Here is a 26,438-nt window from a genome sequence, read left to right as displayed (position 1 = left end):
GAGCCCGATGTGGGACCCTATCCCGGGTCTCCAGGATCACACCCCCGGCTGCAGGCGGCGCTAAACCACTGCGTCACCGGGGCTGCCGGTATTTGTCGTTTCTAATGGCTGAATAATATTCCATTGTATACATAGACCACATCCTCTTTATCCATTCATCTTTCGATGGACACCGAGGCTCCTTCCACAGTTGGCTATTGTGGACATTGCTGCTAGAAACATCGGGGTGCAGGTGTCCCGGCGTTTCACGGCACCTGCATCTTTGGGGTAAATCCCCAGCAGTGCAATTGCTGGGTCGTAGGGCAGATCTATTTTTAACTCTTTGAGGAACCTTCACACAGTTTTCCAGAGTGGCTGCACCAGTTCACATTCCCACCAACAGTGCAAGAGGGTTCCCCTTTCTCTAAATCCTCTCCAACATTTGTGGTTTCCTGCCTTGTTAATTTCCCCTGTGGGCACTTGACCGGATGAGCACTGGGTGTTATTCTGTATGTTGACAAATTGAACACCAATAAAAAATAAATTTATTAAAATAAATAAATAAATAAATAAATAAATAAATAAATAAATAATTAAACCCCCCAAAACCAAAACCAAAGAATAAAAAAACAAATGCCCCAAGTCCCCAAACCCCCTAAAAAATGCCAAACCAAAATGGTAGATCACAATTGCCATTGTTGTGGACACTTTTGGAGCCTTAGAAGAAAGATTTGTGAGAAGACAGAAGGGGAACTGGGAATCTTGGGTTGATGAGTCTTTGGAAGACTTTTAGTCTATCCTCCCTCAAGGCATTTCCATAACCCATCATTCTCAGTCCAAAAGGCATTTTCATTTCCAGACTGCAGCATTCCCTGATAAGGTGAAATGCTCTTTGCTAATTTTTTCTATAAATGCCCTGGCAACACCCTCAAGATGTCCAATGCTGGCAGTCTTCTTGCTGAAGTTTTTCCTAGATGTCTCAAGCCTGGCTACTTCTCTGTTATTTCCTTGGCTCACATGAAGACTCAGGCTTCCAAGTCTTTTCAGACTCTGGATGGGAAGCACCTCCCATTGCTTCTCATCATCTAGACAATAGTCTATGCCTTTCAGTCTCAGAGGACATGCCTCAATCTAGGCACTCTTTCATGCCCTGCTTGGACAGTAGCATGGTAGAGGATCTTCTGTTTCTGCAGTTCAGCTGCACTCAGCATGGGGCTAGAATGTCAGTCATCCCTTCTGGCAGAAGATTCAACTCACCCATCAATGGTTGGTTCATATAAAGCTCCTCTCTGGGCAGCGTGGCAGGAAGCACAGCATTTCTTAGTTCTAAAGATAGGAGATCTCTATTTTGCCAGTGCCTTCATTGCCTGTTCCCACTTCAGGTTCTTTTCATATTACACTGATATACTATACCAAGAGCAAAAAGTTCAAATACATGTGTCAACAATTAGTACATATCTTGGAATTTTATTTCTTCACAGATAATTGGAACTAAATGATAATACATTAAATGTAAAAAAAATCTGTAACAGTAAACCCTTGTAAAATTATCTGACACTATGATCTTTATTTTGCCATTATTATTTAGATATCAACTCTATATAGGTCAAAGCAATGCTTTCCAATAGCACTTTCTGCCATGGTGAAATGTTATTGTTTGCATTTTTTTCTTTTTTTTAAATTTTTATTTATTTATGATAGTCACACACAGAGAGAGAGAGAGAGAGGCAGAGACACAGGCAGAGGGAGAAGCAGGCTCCATGCACTGGGAGCCCGACGTGGGACTCGATCCCGGGTCTCCAGGATCGCCCCCTGGGCCAAAGGCAGGCGCTAAACCGCTGCGCCACCCAGGGATCCCTGCATTTTTTTTTTTTTTTTTTACCAACAGTAGCCACAAGCCAAATGAGGTTATTGATCACTTGAAATGTGTTTAGTGAGACTGAGGAACTGATGGAATAATTTATTTACTGAGTTGTAATTAATATAAATTTACATTTAAATAGCCTTCTGTGCTCAGTGTCCTTGTAATGGACAGATAGGTCAAGCTCAGGTTATTCAAACAGTTATAGCTGCAGTTAAATGGATACTCTTAGTATGAGAAGCCTGGCTACTAGGTCAACTTGAACCACATTGGTTGAAGGAGCCTGCAGAGTTTTCTGAACAATGATTCCAGCTCTGGGTCAGGGGTCACCAGGGATAGGTCAGATTAGAACGGGGAAACAGAAGAGAGAGAGGAGTGGGACATGGAATTGGGACAGATTTATCTTGGGAAATGTTCATTTGGATGGGATGTGGTTGGCGGAGTTGTATTGTGAGACTAGGTGACCACAAATTTCCAAGTTAGTACATTTACATGGGATTTGTGTGTGTGTGTGTGTGTGTGTGTGTGTGTTTGTGTGTGTGAAGCAAAATCTACAGTTGCTAGAGGCTTAGTAGAGGAATCGAGATCATTGTTAAAACACCTGCTCCATCATCATGTAGTTTAATCATATCTCTCAGGGATGGAGTACTTTCTATAACTATGCCATATCCCATGTGAGAAGATGTTTCAAAGGTCAGAGACATGGTGCTTGTCTTCTTTGGGAGCTTATTTATTTGTTTGTTTGTTTGTTTATTTATTTATTTATTTATTTAATTGGAGTTCAATTTGCCAACATATAGCATAAACCCATGCTCATCCCGCCACATGCCTCCCACGGTGCCTGCCACCCAGTCACCCCAACCCCCTGCCCACCTCCCTTTCCACTACCCCTTGTTTGTTTCCCAGAGTTAGGTGTCTCTCATATTTTGTCACCCTCACTGATATTTTCACTCATTTTCTCTCCTTTCCCTTTTATTCCCTTCCACTATTTTTTATATTCCTCAAATGAATGAGACCATATAATGTTTGTCTTTCTCCGATTGACTTACTTCACTCAGCATAATATCCTCCAGTTCCATCCACGTCGAAGCAAATGGTGGGTATTTTTCGTTTTTAATGGCTGAGGAATATTCCATTGTATACATAAACCACATCTTCTTTATCCATGCATCTTTCGATGGACACCGAGGCTCCTTCCACAGTTTGGCTATTGTGGCCATTGCTGCTATGAACATCGGGGTGCAGGTGTCCCGGCGTTTCATTGCATCTGTATCTTTGGGGTAAATCCCCAGCAGTGCAATTGCTGGGTCGTAGGGCAGATCTATTTTTAACTCTTTGAGGAACCTCCACACAGTTTTCCAGAGGGGCTGCACCAGTTCACATTCTCTCCAACAGTGTAAGAGGGTTCCCCTTTCTCCGCATCCTCTCCAACATTTGTTGTTTCCTGCTTTGTTAATTTTCCCCATTCTCACTGGTGTGAGGTGGTATCTCATTGTGGTTTTGATTTGTATTTCCCTGATGGCCAGGGATGCAGAGCATTTTCTCATGTGCTTGTTGGCCATGTCTATGTCTTCCTCTGTGAGATTTCTCTTCATGTCTTTTGCCCATTTCATGATTGGATTGTTTGTTTCTTTGGTGTTGAGTTTAATAAGTTCTTTATAGGTCTTGGAAACTAGCCCTTTATCGGATACGTCATTTGCAAATATCTTCTCCCATTCTGTAGGTTGTCTTTAGTTTTTTCGACTGTTTCTTTTGCTGTGCAGAAGCTTCTTATTTTCATGAAGTCCCAATAATTCATTTTTGCTTTTGTTTCTCTTGCCTTCATAGATGTATCTTCCAAGAAGTTGCTGTGGCCAAGTCCAAAAAGGGTGTTGCAAACAAAACAAAACAAAACAAAAACAAAAACAAAAAACCCCAAAAAACAAAAAAGGTGTTGCCTGTGTTCTCCTCTAGGATTTTGATGGAATCTTGTCTCACATTTAGATCTTTCATCCATTTTGAGTTTATCTTTGTGTATGGTGAAAGAGAGTGGTCTAGTTTCATTCTTCTGCATGTGGATGTCCAATTTTCCCAGCACCATTTATTGAAGAGACTGTCTTTTTTCCAGTGGATAGTCTTTCCTCCTTTGTCAAATATTAGTTCACCATAAAGTTGAGGGTCCACTTCTGGGTTCTCTATTCTGTTCCATTGATCTATGTGTCTGTTTTTGTGCCACTACCACACTGTCTTGATGACCACAGCTTTGTGGTACAACTTGAAATCTGGCATTGTGATGCCCCCAGCTATGGTTTTCTTTTTTAAAATTCCCCTGGCTATTCAGGGTCTTTTCTGATTCCACAGAAATCTTAAAATAATTTGTTCCAACTCTCTGAAGAAAGTCCATGGTATTTTGATAGGGATTGCATTAAATGTGTAAATTGCCCTGGGTAATATTGACATTTTCACAATATTAATTCTTCCAATCCATGAGCATGGAATATTTTTCCAACTCTTTGTGTCTTCCTCAATTTCTTTCAGAAGTGTTCTGTAGTTTTTAGGGTATAGATCCTTTACCTCTGTGGTTAGGATTATTCCTAGGTATCTTATGCTTTTGAATGCAATTGTAAATGGGATTGATTCCTTAATTTCTCTTTCTTCAGTCTCATTGTTAGTGTATAGAAATGTCACTGACTTCTGGGCATTGATTTTGTATCCTGCCACACTGCCGAATTGCTGTATGAGTTCTAGCAATCTTGGGGTGGAGTCTTTTGTGTTTTCTATGTGCAGTATCAGCATCCATTCCTGGTCAAAACTCTTCAGAGTGTAGGGATAGAGGCAACATTCCTCAGCATCTTAAAAGCCATCTATGAAAAGCCCACAGCAAACATCACTCTCAATGGGGAAACACTGGGAGCCTTTCCCCTAAGATCAGGAACACGACAGGTATGTCCACTCTCACCACTGCTATTCAACATAGTACTAGAAGTTCTAGCCTCAGCAATCAGTCAACAAAAAGAAATAAAAGGCATTCAAATTGGCATAGAAGAAGTCTTTGGGAGCTAATTTTTTTAAATTTATTTTTTATTGGTGTTCAATTTACCAACATACAGAATAACCCCCAGTGCCCGTCACCCATTCACTCCCACTCCCCCGCCCTCCTCCCATTCTACCACCCCTAGTTCGTTTCCCAGAGTTAGGAGTCTTTACGTTCTGTCTCCCTTTCTGATATTTCCCACACATTTCTTCTCCCTTCCCTTATATTCCCTTTCACTATTATTTATATTCCCCACATGAATGAGAACATATAATGTTTGTCCTTCTCCGACTGACTTACTTCACTCAGCATAATACCCTCCAGTTCCAACCACGTTGAAGCAAATTGTAGATATTTGTCGTTTCTAATGGCTGAGTAATATTCCATTGTATACATAAACCACATCTTCTTTATCCATGCATCTTTCGATGGACACCGAGGCTCCTTCCACAGTTTGGCTATTGTGGCCATTGCTGCTATAAACATCGGGGTGCAGGTGTCCCGGCGTTTCATTGCATCTGTATCTTTGGGGTAAATCCCCAACAGTGCAATTGCTGGGTCGTAGGGCAGATCTATTTTTAACTCTTTGAGGAACCTCCACACAGATCAATGGAACAGAATAGAGAACCCAGAAGTGGACCCTCAACTTTATGGTCAACTAATATTCGATAAAGGAGGAAAGACTATCCATTGGAAGAAAGACAGTCTCTTCAATAAATGGTGCTGGGAAAATTGGACATTCGCATGCAGAAGAATGAAACTAGACCACTCTCTTTCACCATACACAAAGATAAACTCAAAATGGATGAAAGATCTAAATGTGAGACAAGATTCCATCAAAATCCTAGAGAAGAACACAGGCAACACCCTTTTTGAACTCGGCCACAGTAACTTCTTGCAAGATACATCCACGAAGGCAAAAGAAACAAAAGCAAAAATGAACTATTGGGACTTCATCAAGATAAGAAGCTTTTGCACAGCAAAGGATATAGTCAACAAAACTCAAAGACAACCTACAGAATGGGAGAGGATATTTGCAAATGACATATCAGATAAAGGGCTAGTTTCCAAGATCTATAAAGAACTTATTAAACTCAACACCAAAGAAACAAACAATCCAATCCTGAAATGGGCAAAAGACATGAAGAGAAATCTCACAGAGGAAGACATAGACATGGCCAACAAGCACATGAGAAAATGCTCTGCATCACTTGCCATCAGGGAAATACAAATCAAAACCACAATGAGATACCACCTCACACCAGTGAGAATGGGGAAAATTAACAAGGCAGGAAACGACAAATGTTGGAGAGGATGCGGAGAAAAGGGAACCCTCTTACACTGTTGGTGGGAATGTGAATTGGTGCAGCCACTCTGGGAGCTAATTTATATAGAACCTAGAGAAATTTTTAATTTTTATTTAATAAATTTAAAAAATATTTATTTATTTATTCACAGGAGACACACAGAGAAGCAGAGCCCTAAGTAGACAGAGAAGTAGGGTCCTCGCAGGGAGCCCAATGAGGGACTCAGTTCCAGGACCCCAGGGTCACACCCTGAGCCGAAGGCAGACTCTCAACTGCTGAGCCACCTAGGCATCCTGAGAAGTTTTTTTAAAACATAGAGTTTAAGGTGGAAGATATGCTTTGATTCTTTTCTAAAACAAGAATTTTTGTTAAAGGAAGGATTGAGGGCAGCCCCCGTGGCTCAGTGGTGTGGTGCTGCCTTCAGCCCAGGGTGTGATCCTGGAGACCCGGGATCGAGTCCCACGCCGGGCTACCTGTATGGAGATTGCTTCTCCCTCTGCCTGTGTCTCTGCCTCTCTCTCTCTTTCTCTCTCTCTCAATGTGTGTGTGTGTGTGTCTCTCATGAATAAATAATAAAATCTTTTTTTTTTTTTTTTTAAAGATGATGAGAAGACATGAACAATGATAGTAACATTCTCTTCAGATTCTCTCTACCAGGCACTGTGGTACATGATTTACCTGCATCATCTCCTTTGGTCTCATGACGCACCTGAGGGTAGGTGTTATTCAATGACATTTACAGATGAAGAGTTTGAGGCCCTAAGGAATTGGAGATGTCCAGCTTCACCAGGCCAGCAAGAACAAAGCTAGTCTGAGTCCCAGAGCAGGACCTTTATTCTGTCCTACCATCCTTTATGAACAGCTTTACAAGCTTTTTTTTGGAGGGGGTTTATTTTTCAACCTATTCTGTTTCCAAAAGCAAATAAAAATCTGTCTTTAAGAAAAGTAATTTATAAAAGAAGGCTGAGTCCAGCCCACTACCAGTAGAGTAGTCAGCTGATATCTGAGTGGTCTGGACTATGCAGTGAAAATTTTGTGAGAGCAAGGCATCAAGTGTTAGGATTAGTCTACTCCTTGCCAGCTTCTTTCTCATCCCATTTGAAAAAGTCAGAATTGTATCCTCACTATGTGCAGGGCATGGTGTTAGGTTCTAGGGTTCTGTGGCAAAGAAATCTGACACAGCTCCTACTTTTATGAGATTCATTCTCTAGATAGAAAAATACTAAGTTAAATGAATATGGGACAATGTGAGAAGATATAGTACTTTGAGGGACACTTGGGTGGCTCAATGGTTGGGTGGCTACCTTCAGCTCAGGTTGTGATCCCGGGATCTGGGATCAAGTACCGCATCAGGTTCCTGCAAAGAGCCTGCTTCTCCCTCTGCCTGTGTCTTTGCTCCTCTCTCTGTGTCTCTCATGAATAAATATATAAATCTTTAAAAAAAGATACAGTACTTTGAAAGGACAGAGAGTGCCCCATTCCATCTGGGATGAATTGGTGAAGGTTCCATGGAGATTTTTAATTTAATATGAGGCTTGAAGCATGAATGGGAGCTCATCAGGAAAGTGGGAGAAATATTCTGGCAGAGAGAAAAACTAGAGTTTGAGCATAGAGGGACAGAGGGCATGGGGCCTTGGAGGGAGACCAACCTGAACGAGGCAGCTTTCTTTCTTTCTTTCTTTCTTTCTTTCTTTCTTTCTTTCTTTCTTTCTTTCTTTCTTTCTTTTTTCTTTTTCTTTCTTTCTTTTTTTTCTTTCTTTCTTTCTTTTTTTCTTTCTTTCTTTCTTCTTTCTTTTTCTTTCCTTTCCTTCTTCCTTCCTTCCTTCCTCTTCTTCCTTCCTTCTTCCTTCTTCCTTCTTCCTTCTTCCTCCTTACTTCCTTCCTTCCTTCCTTCCTTCCTTCCTTCCTTCCTTCCTTTCTTTCTTTTCTTTATTTTCTTTCGCAGCTTTCTACGTGTAAAGGGGCATAAGGAGTTATAAGGCCTGAGTTGGAAGCAGGGGGAAGAGTGTCAATAGTAAAATTCAGTGGAAACATGAAAATGTGAATATCCATTCAGCAGCAGTAAAATTGGCTGCTCAGGGTGGCAATCCCTTGGGAAGAAGGCATCCCAATCCTTGGGTTTATATTTCAGCTCTACAACTGGCCCATTGGCTAATGCTGTGCATGTGACTTTAACTCTCATCTTCCGTTTCCTTGTTTGTAAACTGGGAATGATGGTTGCTATGAGGACCTAGTCAGATGAAACATGTCATTGCTAAATTGTTAGCTCACATTTCAAATGTTGGAATCCCTTGGCAACGCCTACCAAAGCCCAGGTTTTATGGAAAATGCTGGCAAGATCTGCCTGAGCTGTTCTGTCTTCCATTCTGTCACCACAGGAAGCTCAACACTGCAATTTCTAGGAATAAGTTGAACATTTTTCTCAGGTCCTCACTGCCACTGCCATCTCCTCCCTTACTTGAGCTTCCCAGCCAATACCAGGGCTTTCAGAGCAGTGATGGTTAGTCAAGGGAAACTGTTCTGCAGAGGACAGGCTACAGGATTGGGGAGAGCAAACATTCTGATGTGTGGATCTAACAGATATTACAGTTAATGTGATACATCAAAGGGCATGGTCTTAGCTGAGCCTACCAGAAGATAGCAAGATGGAGATGCTTGTTTCTGTAGAAGATACACTCAGGTCTATGGCAGTGTTTTTCGGCTTGTCCAAGATGAAGTCTTGTCTCTCTGGGCAATACTTTGAGATGAGGCTTGCTAATGCTCATATACCCATAGCCATGCAACCCTGAAGCTACAATAAAAATACCCTATATAGTTGCACCAGCCACCTTCTGTTACCTTTCACCTGGATAGAATGCCTGGGTTCTTACTACATGCTCAGTATCTTCCCAATTGGTGGGCCATAGATTATGTGATAATGCTGATTCACTGATGGATGGTCAGTGTGTGGCCTGAGGAGTTAATCATGTACAAGGTGCAGAGGAAGTTAGCATGGCTGACTCACCAGGGTCTGTACAAGGTGGTGTTCATGCACATAAGCTCCTCCACTGGCCTTCACTTGTCATCATTTATTGAACTCCTTTATAGAGAGTTAATAAAAGGACTGTCTAAGCTGAAATGCCCCTTGGAAACTCTGATGACTTCAGAAGGACTGTTAGAAGATCTTAAGGTCCTCCTTTTTTCCCAGTCTGAAATGAGATCCACCAAGTTATGAATTGTAGCTTTGTTTTTATGATGGAGTTATAGAGGACTCTATTTTGCTCTCTTGCTTTCTTGTAACATTGGTAAAATAATAAAAATTATCCTCCTTTCTTTTTTTAAAAAATATTTTATTTATTTATTCATGAGAGACACAGAGAATGGCAGAGACGTAGGCAGAGGGAGAAGCAGGCCCTCCGTGGGGAGCCCATTGTGGGACTCCATCCCAGAACTCTGGGATCATGACCTGAGCCAAAGGCAAACCCTCAATTGCTGAGCCATCCAGGTGCCCTGATCTTCCTTTCTTTTAAGAATAAAAATCTGGAACCCAGAAGGAGTGAATTACTGGCAGCTCCTAACCTTTACAGAGACTTTACAATGATCAAGTTCTTCCGTTCCATACAGCCTCATGTTATCTTCACAAAACCCGACGTATGGATGTCCTCTTCATCTCTCACACGAGGAAGCTGTTAGTCTCAAAGGTGTGGAGTGAGCTGACCAAGGCCACACAGAGTATGAAGGGTTCAGCGTGACTTTTCCGCTGGGCTATCATTAACCCAAAGGCTGGCAGAGCCTGTTCCTTGGCAAAGGCTCAGATGTGAGTGCCCTGTGTTCCCCCCTGGGCCATGACTCTGCCTCCTTATGTTGCTCTGTGTGCCAGAACTCACCCTGAACAACATCTTGCCCCAGGGAGTGAGAGCATAGCCTGGTGGGGGTGGGGTGGGTTAATGGAGGAGGGTGCAACTGGGATGACTAAAGGCTATTCTGATGTGGGGATATCAGAGAGGCTAGAGGAGGGAAACTGGAAGAGGCCACACTGGGAATGCCAGGCCAAACCCCAATACTTACAAAATGTTCTAGGAGATAAGCCTTAGTTGCCAGCCGAGATGTTTCATTCTTTTTTTAAATTTTTAAAATTTATTTATTTATTTTGGTTTCAGCAGTGTTTTATTTATTTAAAATAATATGACATTTAGTGTAATATGTATTTGAAGCAAATATTTTCTCTTGCACTTATGTTTTTTAATATAAATTTATTTTTTATTGGTGTTCAATTTGCCAACATATAGAATAACACCCAGTGCTTATCCCGTCAAGTGCCCACCTCGGTGCCCGTCACCCAGTCACCCCCACCCCCCCGCCCACCTCCCCTTCCACCACCCCTAGTTCGTTTCCCAGAGTTAGGAGTCTTTCATGTTCTGTCTCCCTTTCTGATATTTCCCACTCATTTTTTCTCCTTTCCCCTTTATTCCCTATCACTATTTTTTATATTCCCCAAATGAATGAGAGCATATAATGTTTGTCTTTCTCCGATTGACTTATTTCACTCAGCATAATACCCTCCAGTTCCATCCACGTTGAAGCAAATGGTGGGTATTTGTCGTTTGTAATGGCTGAGTAATATTCCATTGTATACATAAACCACATCTTCTTTATTTAAATTCAATTTAGTTAGCATATACTGTGTTATTACTTTCAGGGGTAGAATTCAGTGACTCATTAGTTGCATATAAAACTCAGTGCTCACTACAGCATGTGCCCTCCTTTAATGCCCATCATCCAAATTACCCCATTCTGCCTCCCCTCCCCTCCAGCAACCCTCCGTTTTGTTTCCTAAAGTCTCATATGGTTTGCCTCCCTCTGTTTTTATCTTACTTTTCCTTCCCTTCCCCTATGTTAATCTGTTTGGTTTCTTAAATTCCACGTATGAGGGATTCCTGGGTGGCTCAGAGGTTGAGCATCTGCCTTTGGCTCAGGGTATAATCCCAATCTGGGGATTGAATCCCACTTCAGGCTCCCTGTGAGGAGCCTGCTTCTCCCTCTGCCTGTGTCTCTGCCCCCCCCACCCCGTGTGCCTCTCATGAATAATAAATAAAATCTTAAAAAATTCCACATATGAGTGAAATCATATGATATTTAGCTTTCTCTGACTGACTTATTTCACTTAGCATAATACCCTCTAGTTCCATCCAGGTTGTTGCAAATGGCAAGATTTCATTCTTTTCGATGTCTGAGTAATATTCCATTGTACATGTATATACCACATCTTCTTTATCCATTCATCTGTCAATAAATTTGGGCTCTTTCCATAGTTTGGCTATCATGGATATTGCTGCCATAAACATTGGGGTGCATATGCCCCTTTGAATCACTGTGTTTGTATTCTTTTTTTTTTTTTTTAAGATTTATTTATTTATGATAGACATAGAGAGAGAGAGGCAGAGACACAGGAGGAGAGAGAAGCAGGCTCCATGCCAGGAGCCCGATGTGAGACTCGATCCCAGGACTCCAGGATCACGCCCTGGGCCAAAGGCAGGCGCTAAACCGCTGAGCCACCCAGGGATCCCCCTGTGTTTGTATTCTTTGGATCAATACCTACTAGTGCAATTGCTGGGTCCTAAGGAAATTCTATTTTAACTTTTTGAATAGCCTCCATACTGTTTTCCAGAGTGGTTGCACCAGTTTGCATTCCCACCAACAGTGTAAGAGGGTTCCCCCTTCTCTGCATCCTCACCAACATCTATTATTTCCTGAGTTGTTCATTTTAGCCATTCTGACTGATGTGAAGTGGTATCTCATTGTGGATTTGATTTGTATTTCCCTGATGCCGAATCATATTGAATATTTTTTCATGTGTCTGTTGGCCATTTGTACATCTTTCTTTGAGAAATGTTCATATCTTCTGCCCATTTATTGACTGGATTTTTTGGGTTTTGGGTGTTGAGTTTGTAAGTTCTTTATAGATTTTGGATACTAGCCCTTTATCTGATAAAACATTTGCAAATAGTTTCACCCATTCCATAGGTTGCCTTTTAGTTTTGTAGACTGTCTCCTTTGTTGTGCAAAAGCTTTTTATCCTGATGAAGTCCCAATAGTTCATTATCCCTTTTGTTTCCCTTGCCTTTATAGATGTGTCTTGCAAGAAGTTGCTGTGGCCAAGTTCAGTAAGGATGTTGCCTGTGCTCCTCTAGGATTTTGATAGATTTCTGTCTCACATTTAGGTCTTTCATCCGTTGTGAGTCTATTTTTGTGTATGGTGTAAGAAAATGATCCAGTTTTGTTCTTCTGCATGTGGCTGACCAATCCCAACATCATTTGTTGAAGAGACTGTCTTTTTTCCATTGGTATTCTTTCCTGCTTTGTGGAAGATTAGTTGACCATAGAATTTTGAGGGTCCATTTCTGTGTTCTCTATTCTGTTCCATTGCTCTATGTGTTGTTTTTGTGCCATTACCATACTGTCTTGATGATTACAGTTTTGTAATAGACCCTGAATTCCAGAATGGTGATGCCTCTAGCTTTGGTTTTCTTTTTCCATTTCTTTGTCTATTTGGGGCCTTTTCTGGTTCCATCAAATTTTAGATTGTTTTTTCCTGCTCTGTGAAAAATGCTGGTGGTATTTGGATAGGGATTGCATTGAATGTGTAGATCACTTTGGGTAGCATAGGAATTTTAACAATATTTGCTCTTCCAATCCATGAGCATGGAATGTTTTTCCATTTCTTTGTGTCTTCCTCAATTTCTTTCCTAAGGGTTCTAATAGATTTCAGAGTGCAGATCTTTTACTTCTTTGGTTATGTTTATCCCTAGGTATCTTTTGGTTTTTGGTGTAGTTGTAAAAGGGATCGATTCCTTGATTTCTCTTTCTTCTGCCTCATTGTTAGCATATAGAAATGCAACATGCTTCTGTTCATTGATTTTATTTTGCTGAATTCCTGTATCAGTTCTAGTAATTTTTGGGTGGAGTCTTTTGGGTTTTCTACATAGAGTATCCTGTTGTCTGCAAAGAGCAAGAGTTTTACTTCTTCTTTGCCAACTTGGATACCTTTTACTTCTTTTTGTTGTCTGATTGCTGAGGCCAGGACTTCCAGTACTATGTTGAACAACGGTGGTGAGAATGGGAAGAGGGGGAGAGCTCTCAGTTTTTCCCTATTGAGGATGATATTCACTGTGAGTTTTTGTGTGTGACTTTTCTGATATTGAGGTATGTTCCCTCTATACCTACATTGTGGAGGGTTTTTATCAAGAAAGAATGCTGATTTTGTCCAATGCTTTTTCTGCATCTATCAAGAGAATCATATGGTTCTTGTCCTTTCTTTTATTAATGTGGTGTGTCACATTGATTGATTTTACAGATGTTGAACCACTCCTGCAGCCTAGGAATAAATCTCACCTGGTTGTGGTGAATAATCCTTTTAATGTACTGTTGAATCCTATTAGCTAGTATCTTGGTGAGAATTTTTGCATCTGTGTTCATGAGGGATATTCTCCTCTTTGGTGGGGTCTTTGTCTGGTTTTGGAGTCAAGGTAATGCTGGCTCATAGAAAGAGCTTGGAAATTTTCCTTCCATTTATATGTTTTGGAATGGTTTCAGATGAATAGGTATTAATTCTTCTTGAAATGTTTGGTAGAAGTCCCCTGGGAAGCCATCTGGCCCTGGACTCTTGTTTTTGGGAGACTTTTGATTGCTGGTTCAATTTCTTTGCTGGTTATGGGTATGTTCAAGTTTTCTATTTCTTCTTGTTTCAGTTTTGGTAGTTTATATGTTTCTAGGAATTTATCCATTTCTTCCAAATTGTGTAATTTGTTGGCATATAACTGCTTATAATATCCTCTTAAAATTGTATTTCTGTGATGTTGGTTGTGATCTGTCCTCTTTCAATCACAATTTTATTCATTTGGGTCCTTTCCCTTTTCTTTTTGATGTCTGCCTAAGGGTTTATCAATCTTGTCAATTCTTTCAAAGAAGAGCTTCTAGTTTTGTTGATCTGTTTCTAGTGTTTTTTTATTTCTATACCATTGATTTCTGCTTTAGTTGTTATTATTTCTCTTCTCCTGCTGGATTTAGGCTTTATTTGATGTTCTTTTTTTCCAATTATTTTAGGTGTAAGGTTAGGTTGTACCATGACCTTTCTTATGTTCTTGTGACTGGTTCTGTAGAAAAAAAATATTCTCAAATATTCTCTGGTGCAGTTTTTCTATTAGAAATATAATACTTAATTTTCCATTACTTCCCTCATTAAAACTAGACCATGAAGCTAAGCTTTCTTGCCATGGGGAAAGCAGAACCTCAAAGAAACAAGTGACAACAAAGAGTCATACTTATGCTTCTGTGTTGCATGGTAGAGCCTGAAAGGTATGAAGTTTCACTCTGAAGACTAATCTCTTAAGAGAGATATGAGATACGGTTGCCTAGTTGTAAAACTTACTGAATAATTAATAGATGTCAAGTAATGTCTTTAGAGTTTGCATGTGTTATTTATTTTCATGTCACTATTGTTGTTCAAGTCTTAAAGATAAGGAAGCTGACACTCAGAGAGAGAGGTTGATTAACTTGTCTGAGTTTACTCAGCTAAGAAGTGGTAGAGCTAGGATTTGGGTTTGAGTATCTGGCTCTGAGCCCCTACTTCATCACTCTGTGTCTTGTCTCATAGGTTGGTTATTGTGCTCAGGGGAGGGAATACAGCAAAGAACAAGACAATTTAGAGGGTCACTGATTGAGTCTCTTGCCTTGTGAGTCTTTGTACCAACCTCACAAGGCTAGAATAAAGAGTACTCATCTTATGCATTAGAAAGAAAGGCAAACACGGAGAATTGTATTCCTCACGGTAGTAGAAAGTCATAGTTGAAAGATAGAATTAGAAACCAGTTGTCTCATAACTCCCTAATGCCCTTTCTCTGCTCTAGGAACACTTCCATTCAGCAGATTTGGGGCCAGTGCTAATGCCTCAGCAGCTAACCAAAGCTTTGCTCAGGCTGAAGAATCTCCAGAGCCCAGGAAACTGGGGGCCAAAGGATGGTATTTGGTGAAAGAGGGAAAGCAAAAAACAAAGAAAACAGATTGGCTTTGGGATTTTGGTGAGACTTGTAGCCCAGATATAATGTCCCAGGCCTCAGGATAAAGGTGGATTCTGGGACAGGGAGGGTGTTGATGGAGTGGTTTGTAGTTGTGTTTAGAGAGGCATATTTTGAAATTTACAAATGTGGTGATGAGAAACATTATGTAGTTTGGGAATGGAGAAAGCCTCTTTTACTCAAGGCATTTAAGAAAATTATCCTTGGTAAAGAGAAGGAGAATGTTAGAAAAATAGATCCAGTATAGGGGCTGGCAAGAGACTCTTCTGTTGAGTTCCCAAAGCAACTGGGTTAGAACTGGGCAAGAGAAGCCCCTTACCTGTCATAATTTATATTCTTGTTTAATGAACAGACTATCCCACAGAAGGCAGAACAGCACTGAAGTCCGTTTTTGCAATCTTCCTGCATTGTACAGAATTGAGTGCAGTTTCCAGGATCTGATCTGCAGGGTGGGGGTTCCAAGATATACTCTGGAATACAGAACAGAAAAGAGAAGTGCCTAAACAATGGACTGGAGTAACATCCAGAACTCCAAAAGCCCTAGGAACTATCAGAAAACCAGCCTCCCTGATCTTCCCCCTGTAGTTATAGGGAGGTGGAATCAGATGTTGTCCTTAGCTGCTGCCTTTCTCTGAGTTCTTGGCAGGGAAAACTGAGGCTTGGGTATCTGATTAGAGACAGAGGTCAGCAGAACCCTGCCCTCATTGACAATTCAACATCCTTGCAGATCAGATACTTCATATTTGAGGAAATGAACAGTTTGTGGTAAGCAAGAAAGGGGTGTGTAGGTGCATTTGCACTGACTCACTGTGTAGCCCCAAGTGGGTTGTACAACCTCTCACTAACAACATAGTTTGTCCTAAAGTTGACCTAACGTATGTTATTTGTGTAGAGAAAGAATGAATGGGAAGGAATATTTTGGGAAATGATAAAGACCAAACAATACACTGAAGATACTGGAATCAGAATGCTAGAACCCAAATCACAAGTGAGTTCTAGGGGTAACTTATTCCGTGGGATTGAGGGTGAGTGTTTTGTTTTTATTTTTTTAAATTTAATTTTATTATTATTATTTTTTGTATATTTTTTATTTGCCAACATATAGTATAACACTCAGTGCTTATCCTGTCCGAGGGTGAGTATTTTGGAATAAGGTATAAAGATTGGCTTCTCTTTCTTTCAGGTTTCTTCTGCTAAGGAAGCCAGAGCACCAGGTTGTCCCATTTTCTACTATTAGAGAAGAATAAACATCTTCATGCTAATATCCCATTTCCCTCATCCCTCAGTATTTGGGTCAAAGTCAAGAATACCTCCACCAGGAGATCCTTCTGTAGGGCTCCAACTCACATTCTTATCTCTGTTCCTGAACACCAAGGCATTAAGGATAAGTACAATTATCCCTGTTGTTGAAGCCTAGCCAGGCCATAATTTTTGTACCTTGTGACTTGACCTTTCTCTGGGGCAAATCTATAGGTGGAGTATTCTATAAGCCCCGGTTGACTTATTGCTTTGCAAGTATTTGCAATTAGAAGGGAGTCCATAGGGTATCATATTGACCTGGAAGAAACAAATGATTAATGAAGTTGGGGCTAAAACTGTGGAAGGAGCCTCGGTGTCCATCAAAAGATGAATGGATAAAGAAGATGTGGTTTATGTATACAATGGAATATTACTCAGCCATTAGAAATGACAAATACCCACCATTTGCTTCAACGGGGATGGAACTGGAGGGTATTATGCTGAGTGAAATAAGTCAGTTGGAGAAGGACAAACATTATATGGTATCATTCATTTGGGGAATATAAAAAATAGTGAAAGGGAATAAAGGGGAAAGGAGAAAAAATGGTGGGGGTGACTGGGTGACAGGCACTGACGTGGGCACTTGACGGGATGAGCACTGGGTGTTATTCTATATGTTGGCAAATTGAACCCCGATAAAAAATAAATTTATAAAAAAAAGAAAAAAATGAAGTTGGGGCTATAATTGGAACAGCAAATGGCACTAGAGAAAAAAATCCAAGGCTCAAATTGTTGACAATTTGGCAGAGACCAGTATACAGCACTCACCTTGGGTCTCCTGGTCATCCCATGGCTCACTAGCTCAGTGCAAAAAAATTAGAACTGGTCCCCACTTTGGGGAGTTTGGGAATCAATAGGACAGTGTGGGGAAGGAGTCTGTGAGCCAGGGATCTCAGAGAGGTGGACCTTCTCAGGTTTACCTCCTCTTCTGGGTATGTGATTCCAGTCTTACTTACAAAGACTTACCAGTCTTTCAGGGACCTTTTTGTGTTTCTCTTCAAATTTTAGTCCTTGATTCTCCAAATTTACCCTTCCCCCATTCTTTCCCATCTAGCTTAGCCTCCCTCAGCCTTACAAATGTGTGGGCCCTCTCTGAAATTCTTAAAACAGAAACTTGCCTCCCTAGACACTTGAGATAGTACACATACCCCTCTCTGAGCCCTCAGTATTCTGAGGATGCTTTCCTCATAGGAGAGTGGAGGTATGGTGGATAATAGTTCATTTCCCATTTGGTATTGGTCAAGGTCAACATAACTGTGGTCAGCACTCATTAGGTTAAGCTGGGCAATGGTGGCTGCTGAGATGGACTCTATACTTTGCCATTGGTGATAGTCACTGGTAATTGTGTAGGTACCTCTGAATGTTTAAAATGTGCAATAAAATGTAAGACTTTCATTCCTTCCTTCCCAAATATTTTCCAAGGCAGAGATTTTGTAGGTTCTGGCTTGAGTTCTACCAACTTAATTTTCTTCTCTGTTTTATTTTTAAGATTTATTTATTTATTTTAGAGAGGGGAGGAGGGACAGAGAGAAAATCTCAAGTAAACTCTCTGATGGCTACAGAGCCTAACGCAGGGCTCAATCTCACAACCCATGAAATCATGACCTGAGCTGAAACCAAGAGTCAGACTCTTAACCGACTGAGCCACCCAGGCGCTTCGGTTTTAATGCTTGAAAAGTTGGTGCAAGCATCCATGAAGAAACTAGGGCAGCAAGACTACACTGGGTGATGAGGCTGATAACATTTACAGTAGTTCTTATTGAGCATTTATCATGGTCCATTAAGAGTGCTCTAGTATGCATGCATTATTTCTGTTTCTTCTCCCAACTGTCCCAGTGTCATTATATCCATTGCAAAGATAAAATCTGAGGCCCGGACACTTTGTCCAAGACCACTCAGTAAGCACACAGCAGAGATTCAAACCTGGATCTTACTGACAGTAAAACTAGGACCCTTGAACATGATACTGTATTTTTTCCATAATGTGTATCCTCAGCCCTCAGATCCTCTCATCTCTACAAATGCTGCATCCCTCCCCAGAGCCCAGACCCAGAACCTACTCATAAAATGTTGCTTGGGGCTCCCAGGCACCTGCTGTGGTGTTAAGTGAATCAATAGGAGTTGGAGAAGCAGTGCAGACTTCATGCTGCTGGCAGGATGAGTAGGTAGGTCTTGGCTGAGGACTGCTGGATTTGACCAGACACAGCTCAGAGGACGAGAGAATGAAGGAGGGCAAAGCACAGGCATGCTGTGACCAGCCTTTCTTTGTGTATTCCAATGACAGACATCCAAGTTACCTCCCAACCACATCCTCCTCAGGACCAGGTAGTATTTTCACATCTACCCTCCTTTCATTATCTAATCTTGGCCTTATTATGTCTTTCATCTGTTTGGGTCTTGTTAATGTCCTTTTACAAAATTTTAATAATCTTTCCCATGTAGAGTTCTGGCATGTCTTCATTATATTTATTCCTATGGACTTGGACTTTAAAAATAAAATTGTAAGCAGTGGATAATTTTTTTTAGTACTTCTTTCTGTTGCTAATGTAGAAAAATGACTTTTATGTACTGTCTGTTACTAGCTACCTTGCTAAATTCTCTGTTGATTTTAATTTTTTGATGTGGTCCTTATAGTGTTCTGGGTAGTCAGTCATCATCTGCAAATTATGGCAATTGTATTTTTTCTCTTCAAACTTTATGCCATTTCAAATGCCTCCTTGTGCAGGCCAGGACTTGTATAGAAGTAAGGATGTGCATATTCTTGTCTGATACCTGATTTAAAATGAAAGCTTCTTAAATTTCCCCTTTTAGGATAGTGTCTGTTTTAGGTTTCTCATAGACATCTTTTATCATAGGTTTAGAAAATTCTTTCATTCCTGACAAGAAAAATTTCTTTAATTTATGTGAAATTATATTTATTGCTTTTTTCCTGTTAATATGTTGAATTATATTTCATATTTTCTTTTTTTAAAGATTTATTAAAAAAAAGATTTATTTACGGGAGAGAGAGAGAGAGAGAGAGAGAGAGAGAGAGAACAAGCACACAAATGGGAAGGGTAGAGGTAGAGGGAGAGAGAATCCCAAGCAGACTCCATGCTGAGCTCAGAGCCCTACGTGGAGCTTGGTCCCACAACCCTGAGATCATGACCCAAACCAAAGCCAAGAGTCTGTCGCTCAACTGACTGGCCCCAGCCAGGCACTCCCACTTCAGATTTTCTAACCTTAAATCATTCTTGCATTTCTCCCATATCTAATGTGATTATTGGATATTATCATTTTCATATCATTTGGTTCAGTTTGCTATTTTTAAGGAATTTTACACCTATGTTCATAAGAGCTGGGACTGTAACCTTCCTTTCTCACACTGTCCTTGCTTGGTTTTGTAGTAAATTTGCACTGACTTCATAGAAAGTGCTGAATAGCAGTTTTGTGGAAACTTTTGTGTAAGATAAAGGTAATCAGTTACTTGAATCCTTAATTTCCTTTTTTTCTTATTGCACCAATACACTCATTTGTAACTTGTTTTCATTTAACAATATATCCTGAAAATTACCTTGAGGCAGTTCATAGCAATTTCCCCCTTTTTACAATTGTGTTGTATACTACCATGTGCACACAAACTTAGACATTCAGTCAATCTCCTTTATAGGGGCATTTTTGTATTTTCCAAGATTTTGCTATTACAGGTATGCTTCAATGAACAGCCATGTGCATATTTTCTGTATTGTTGGAGGTATAACACCAAGGTAAATTTCTACAAGTGTAATTGTTGTTTAAAAGGGTAAATTTATACATAGTTTTCTTGGAATACCACTAAATTCTACTCCATAAAGTTTATACTATTTGGTACTGCCACCAACCATGTGAGCATGGGTGTTTCCCACAATGGCATGTATGGTCATGTTTTTAAATTTTTGCCAAACTAAGTGAGAAGTGTTATCTCTGCAGTTGCTGACATTAATTCATGTAGTATGCACTAGTACTTTATTGATTTTTATCTCTGAATACTATTCCATTGCATGTATATACTACAATTTGCATTCATCTGTTAATAGACATTTGGGTTGTTTCCACCCTTTGGTGATTGTGAATAGTGCAGCGTGAATGTTTGTGTACAAGTATTTTTTTAGTACCTATTTTCAATTCTTTTGGGTGTAAGTCTGTCAGTGGAATTGATGGGTCATATGTTTAACTTTGGAGGAAATTTCAGACTGCTTCCATAGTTCTTTGTACTATTTAATATTTTTATCACTAACACATAAGATTTCCAATTTCTCTACATCTTTGCCAACTCTTCTATTTTCATTCTTTTGGATTATAGCCATTCATGTGAGTGTGAAGTGGTATCTAAGTGTGGTTTTTGATCTGCATTTCCCTTCTGAGCATCTTTTCATGTGCTTGCTGACCATTTCTGTATCTTCTTTGGGGAAATGTCTATTCAAGTCCTTTGCAATTTTACACATGGGCTATTTATCTTTTTTGAATTGTAAGACTTCTTTTTATATTCTGGGTTTTGGACTTTTTATCAAACATATAATTTTCAACTATTTTCTCCCACTTTATGGGGTGTTTTTTCACTTTTTTGATAGAATCTTTGATGCACAAATGTTCTTAATTTTGATAATGTCCAATTTATCTATTTTATTAATGTTGTTGCTATGCTTTTGATGCCCTTTCTAATGATTCATTGCCTAATCTAAGGTCATGATGATTTATCTCTATGCTTTCATCTTAGAATTTTATAACTCTTATAATTAAATCATTGATCAACTTTGTATTAATTTTTGTATATGATGTGAGGTGGGGATCCAATTTTATTCTTTTCTATGTGAATATCAAGGGTCCCAGTACCATTTGTTGATGAGACTATTCTTGGTCTTTATACCCTTGTTAAAAATCATTGACCCTAGATGTGTGGGTTTATTTATGGACTCTCAATTCTATTTATCCATCTATATGTCTATCCTTATGCCAATACTACACTCTTTTGATTACTGTAGCTTTGTAGTAAGTTTTGAAATTGAGAAATATGAGTCTTCCAATTTGTAGTACTTTATTAATATTGTTTTGTATATATGGCATGCCCATTGAAATTCCATATGAATTTGAGGATTGGCTTTTCATGTCTGCAAGAAAAGCCATTGGAATTTTATTTGGGATTACATTGTATTGCAATTTTAATGTCATAGATCCTTCAATCCACAGATATGAGATATCTTTTAATTTATTTAGGTCTTCCTTAATTTCTTTCAGCAATGTTTTGTATTTTTTGGTGCACAAATTTTTCACCTTCATGGTTAAATTTATTCTTAGGTATTTTATCCTTTTATATTTTATTGTAAAGTGAATTGTTTTTTTAAATTTTGTTTTTGGATTGCTAATTGCGGGTTTTAGAACACACTTGCTGAATTTGTTTATTTATTCTACTAACTTTTTTGTGTGGATTCTTTGGGAATTTCTCTACATGGGATCATGTCATTTGCAAATAGAGTTTTATTTCTTCCTTTCCAATTTAGATGGCTTTTTTTTCTTGCTTAATTGCTTTGGCTAAAACTTCCAATACAATATTGACTAGCAGTAATGAAAGCTGCATTTTTGTCTTATTCCTGATATGGAGAGGAAAGATTTTAGTTTTTCACCATTGAATATGAGAATTGTGTATTTTTCATAGACATCTTTAATTATGTTGAGGAAGTTCCTTGTATTACTACTTTTGTGAATGTGGTGCATTTTGTAAAATGCTTTTTCTGTTTCAGTTGAGATGATTGTGTGATCCCCTCCCTTCATTCTATTGATGAATTTTATTACATATCACTGCAACTATAAATATGAGTATCAGGGATGCCTGAGTGGCTCAGTGGTTGAGTGCCTGCCTTTGGCTCAGGTCATGGTACCGGGGCTCCTGGAGGGAGCCTGCTTCTCCCTCTGCCTATGTCTTCGCACCTCTCTCTGTGTCGCTCCTGAATAAATAAATACAGTCTTTAAAAAATTCATTAAAACAATAAAAAAAGATACAGATGCAGTGAAACGCTGGGACACCTGCACCCCGATGTTTATTAGCAGCAATGTCCACAATAGCCAAACTGTGGAAGGAGCCTCAGTGTCCATCGAAAGATGAATGGATAAAGAAGATGTGGTATATGTATACAATGGAATATTCCTCAGCCATTAGAAATGACAAATACCCACCATTTGCTTCGATGTGGAGGGAACTGGAGGGTATTATGCTGAATGAAATAGGTCAATTGGAGAAGGACAAATATTATATGGTCTCATTCATTTTGGGAATATAAAAATTAGTGAAAGGGAATAAAGGGAAAGGAGAGAAAATGAGTGAAAATATCAGGGAGGGTGACAAAATATGAGAGACACCTAACTGTGGGAAATGAGCAAGGGGTAGTGGAAGGGGAGGTGGGCTGGGGGTTGGGGTGACTGGGTGATGGGCACTGAGGGGGGCACGTGACGGGATGAGCACTGGGCGTTATGCTGTATGTTGGCAAATTGAACTCCAATAAAAAAATTTAAAAAATACAAGTATCATAGATTTTAAAAATTAACTATACCTCTGTACTGAAGGAGATTGTATTAGTTTAGAATATCAGAATAGGGTTCAACTTTTCATTGCTATCTTCTTCCCAGTTTCAATGCCTACTGGGAGTCCAGTCCAAAAATAGGTTCCCCTTTTGCTCTTCTTAGGGGAAAATCAACTTCGCTTCTGAGAGCCCACAATATTTCTCCACAATATTTATGGTCAATGACCACCTCCTCTTGATTGACAGATCACCTCTTCTGTCTGAGCTCTAAGATACTTACTATGTGCCCCTATTTTTCTCATGTCTTCCTCTAGTCTTTCTCTAGATAAGATATTTTATTATAATATTTTATTAATTATATTTTATTAATTATAATTAATATATTAGTAAATCCGGAAAATATGTGTTAATATATATTTCCAGCTTTACCAGATATAATTGGTATATTTCAAAATTTTTTCAAGCTGGGAAAAGTACATGTGTGTAATATATATAATTATATATATATAAAACATATGTAATATATTGTTTTCTAGCCTTATTAAGATATAATTGACATAACACTGTATAAATTTAAGGTGTACAATGTATTTGATATACTTATGTGTTGTAAAGTGATCTAACACTTCTATCACATCACATAATTATCATTTCTTATCTGTGGTGAGAACACAAAAGACTTAGTGTCTTAGTAACTTTCAAGTAGTACTGTTACCTATAAGTACTATGGTGTATGTTAGATCCCCAGAATCTATTCATCTTATAACTGAAAGTTTATACTTTTGCCAACATTTCCCCATTCCCCAATCTGCAACCCATGGTAACCATCATTCTACTCTGTTTCTAGCAGTTCAGAATTTTTAGATTCCATGGAGGCGATATTATACAATATTTGTCTTTTTATGTCTGACATTTTTACTTATCACAGTGCCTCAAGTTTTATTCAAGTTGTCAAAAATGGCAAGATTTCCTTCCTTCTTAGGGTTGAATAATCTATCTATTGATCTATTGATCTATCTCTATATCTATACTACATCTTCATCTATTCATCCATTGATGGACTGAGGTTGTTTTTATATCTTCCTACAAAAATAATGCTTTCTTCTTTTCTGTAAATTATCTTGTAACTAGAATATAGAAATACATCTTTCAGGGAGAAATTCTGTTTGCAAAGGAAGGGGTTAGTTATGTGACAACAGGAGTGACCTACAGAAGCCAAAGTCCCACAGGGAACAGGACACGGTAAGGGCAGGCAAAGGGGAGGAAACAAGACTCCTTGTTTGGCCAGTGGAGGGAGGGAGGAGCCAAGGAGGATCTCCCAACTCTCCAGAGAAGTCTGGGCCAGACTGAGAGCATTCCACTCTGACCAGAGTCATGCCAACCCAGGCTCTGCTGCTCATCCTGCTCCTCTGTATGCTGCTGCTGCAAGTCCAGGGAGGGTACCATGAACTGAAGAGGAAGCCAAGTAGGTGATGCCCTAGGGGACAGACTGGGGAAGAGGACCAGGAGGGGCTATGTCCCTTTTGAGGAGGACCTGGGAATTGAAACCTATCAGACCACAGCACTATGAAGACTCTGGTCCTCCAAACCATGGCCCTCTAGCCCCTTTACCCACCTCTGGAAATGTGATGTAGATGGAGGGGGAACCTCTACCTTTTGATTCTCCATTCCAAATACCCAGACACAAATGGTACATTCAGTAGTGAAAGGTACATTATGGCCTGAGAATCATGAGGGGAAACCAAAAAACTATTCTTTGATTTCTGTACATACATGACACATTACATCCAGAAATGTTGGTGGGAGTAGGTGTAGAATGAAAGGACCCTGGGAAAGCAAGTTTGGGGGTGTTCAAAGTCAAGTCCAAGTTATCATTGGAGGGGCCAGGATGGTGACAGTGGAAGGGAAAGAGAGTGCAAGTGGTATTTTGTGTGAAGGGGCAAGGGCCCTGGAGTCAGGGACAGTGACAGGAGAGAGGGGGCAAAATGGCAAGTCTTCTTCTCTGGACCCTGAAAATTCTGGAGAGTGGAGAGCATCTGCAGGATGTCTCAGACTCTGCTGGTTTCTCAGAGTGTAGATTCTAGGGAGAATATTCACCAAGGCCATGACTAACAGGAGAGACAGAGTCCTGGCTGCAGAGTATGGAGAGGGCCCAGGAAGGCTAGGCACTGAGATTTATCTGTTGGGGGACAGAAAGAGATTATAGAATTTAAGATACTACCAATTGCCAGGATTGGGTGAAGGGCAGAAAGTGAGTTCCCTGAAAAGTCCAAGATGATGTGAGTGGGACCTAGGTCCTGGGGTCTTTGGAGAGGCTTTAAGCTTGAAAGGAGTGCTCTCAAGAGATCTGGTTCCACTGATCTTGCTCCTACTCCTGTTCCTTTTAGGTCAAAAGGCCTGTGAGAAGAAGCCCAGCATGGACCTTTGCAGCAATCATTGTTCATATTTTCTAAAGTGTCCAGAAGCGAACGCTATATGCTGTCCAACCTTCTGTGGGAATGTTTGCATGAGTCGCTAGTGAGTGGGCAAGGGGACTGGGCTGTGCATCCTGCTCCTCTGCTCTCTTCACACCAAGGAACAAGAACCTCAGATCCTAGGCAGGAGGATGTCAACAAGAATGCACCTTCGCTGCTGTCTGAACTTGTTTCTGTCAAATAAACCAGAACAAATGTCCACACACCTGCCTATTTTACTCCCAGTGCTTGTGATCCTTGAGGACTTAGGGCAGACCCCAGAGTGGCCCCATTTGCTGGGTCCAGGTCTCTGATTTCTCTCCCCTTGTCATACTTTTCTATTCTCTCTCCTGTTGGCCCCAACACCCCTGCCAGGCCCCTGAGGCCCAACCTCACTGTTGATCTGCTCGCTGAACCGGTATTCTCAGGGGAGAAACTGCTCATGTGTGATATTTCCCAAAGCTAAGAAGAACACTCCTTAGCCTGGGATCAGAAGGGCCAAGTTAAACGTGAGGGAGGTGGGGCTAGACATTGGTCACAGAGTAGGAGGTTCACAATGAGGCCTCTTCTTTTTTTTATTTTATTTTATTTTTTATTTATTTTTATTTTTTTAAATTTTTTATTTATTTATGATCGTCATACAGAGAGAAAGAGAGAGAGGCAGAGACACAGGCAGAGGGAGAAGCAGGCTCCATGCACCGGGAGCCTGATGTGGGATTCGATCCCGGGTCTCCAGGATCACGCCCTGGGCCAAAGGCAGGCGCCAAACCACTGCGCCACCCAGGGATCCCAATGAGGCATCTTCTTAATTGATCCACCCCTTCCCGTTCTTCCCATTCTCCTTGTGAGGTTCAGATTACTGTCCCTTTAAAACCATGAGGAAAACTAATCCAAGGGCAGTTAAGTAATATGCTCAAGGCCAAGAGACTGAGAGATCAAG

The 26,438-nt window shown here is 40.2% G+C and overlaps 2 protein-coding genes across 3 annotated transcripts; one reads left to right on the top strand and one right to left on the bottom strand.

Annotated features, from left to right (window-relative positions):
* Positions 1 to 11,495: 11,495 nt before the first annotated feature.
* Positions 11,496 to 18,767, bottom strand: WFDC13 (WAP four-disulfide core domain 13). Its single transcript, XM_025470230.3, has 3 exons — positions 18,573 to 18,767; positions 15,533 to 15,683; positions 11,496 to 14,292 (listed from the first exon to the last, which is right to left on the bottom strand). Exons 1-3 carry the CDS (start codon positions 18,757 to 18,759, stop codon positions 14,133 to 14,135), a joined length of 498 nt encoding a protein of 165 aa, XP_025326015.3. The 5' UTR covers positions 18,760 to 18,767; the 3' UTR covers positions 11,496 to 14,132.
* WFDC10B (WAP four-disulfide core domain 10B) lies at positions 18,684 to 25,722 on the top strand. Of its 2 annotated transcripts, none has more exons than XR_007405563.1 (2): positions 18,684 to 18,837; positions 25,433 to 25,572. XR_007405563.1 is itself a non-coding variant. In XM_025470231.3 (2 exons), the coding sequence occupies exons 1-2, from the start codon at positions 24,420 to 24,422 to the stop codon at positions 25,561 to 25,563; spliced, it is 222 nt and encodes a 73-aa protein (XP_025326016.1). In that variant the 5' UTR covers positions 23,659 to 24,419; the 3' UTR covers positions 25,564 to 25,722. The 2 variants fall into 2 exon arrangements, 1 of the variants encoding a protein (XP_025326016.1); XM_025470231.3 differs by lacking the exon at positions 18,684 to 18,837 and adding an exon at positions 23,659 to 24,510 and having other exon boundaries at positions 25,433 to 25,722.
* The last annotated feature ends 716 nt before the right edge of the window (positions 25,723 to 26,438 follow it).

This window comes from Canis lupus, chromosome 24 (genome assembly GCF_003254725.2).
Source record: "Canis lupus dingo isolate Sandy chromosome 24, ASM325472v2, whole genome shotgun sequence".
Lineage (NCBI taxonomy): Eukaryota > Metazoa > Chordata > Mammalia > Carnivora > Canidae > Canis > Canis lupus.
Note: the sequence above shows the minus strand (reverse complement) of the source record. Positions and strands in the feature narration are given on the sequence as shown.

Coding starts and splice junctions, on each gene's coding strand:
- WFDC10B (XM_025470231.3), top strand. CDS start 24,420: ATGCCAACCCAGGCTCTGCTGCTCATCCTGCTCCTCTGTATGCTGCTG. Junction 24,511..25,432: donor TGAACTGAAGAGGAAGCCAA/GTAGGTGATGCC, acceptor TGTTCCTTTTAG/GTCAAAAGGCCTGTGAGAAG.
- WFDC13 (XM_025470230.3), bottom strand. CDS start 18,759: ATGCCTGTGCTTTGCCCTCCTTCATTCTCTCGTCCTCTGAGCTGTGTC. Junction 15,684..18,572: donor CCCCAAGCAACATTTTATGA/GTAGGTTCTGGG, acceptor TCTGTATTCCAG/AGTATATCTTGGAACCCCCA. Junction 14,293..15,532: donor AAGAATATAAATTATGACAG/GTAAGGGGCTTC, acceptor TTTTTTCTACAG/AACCAGTCACAAGAACATAA.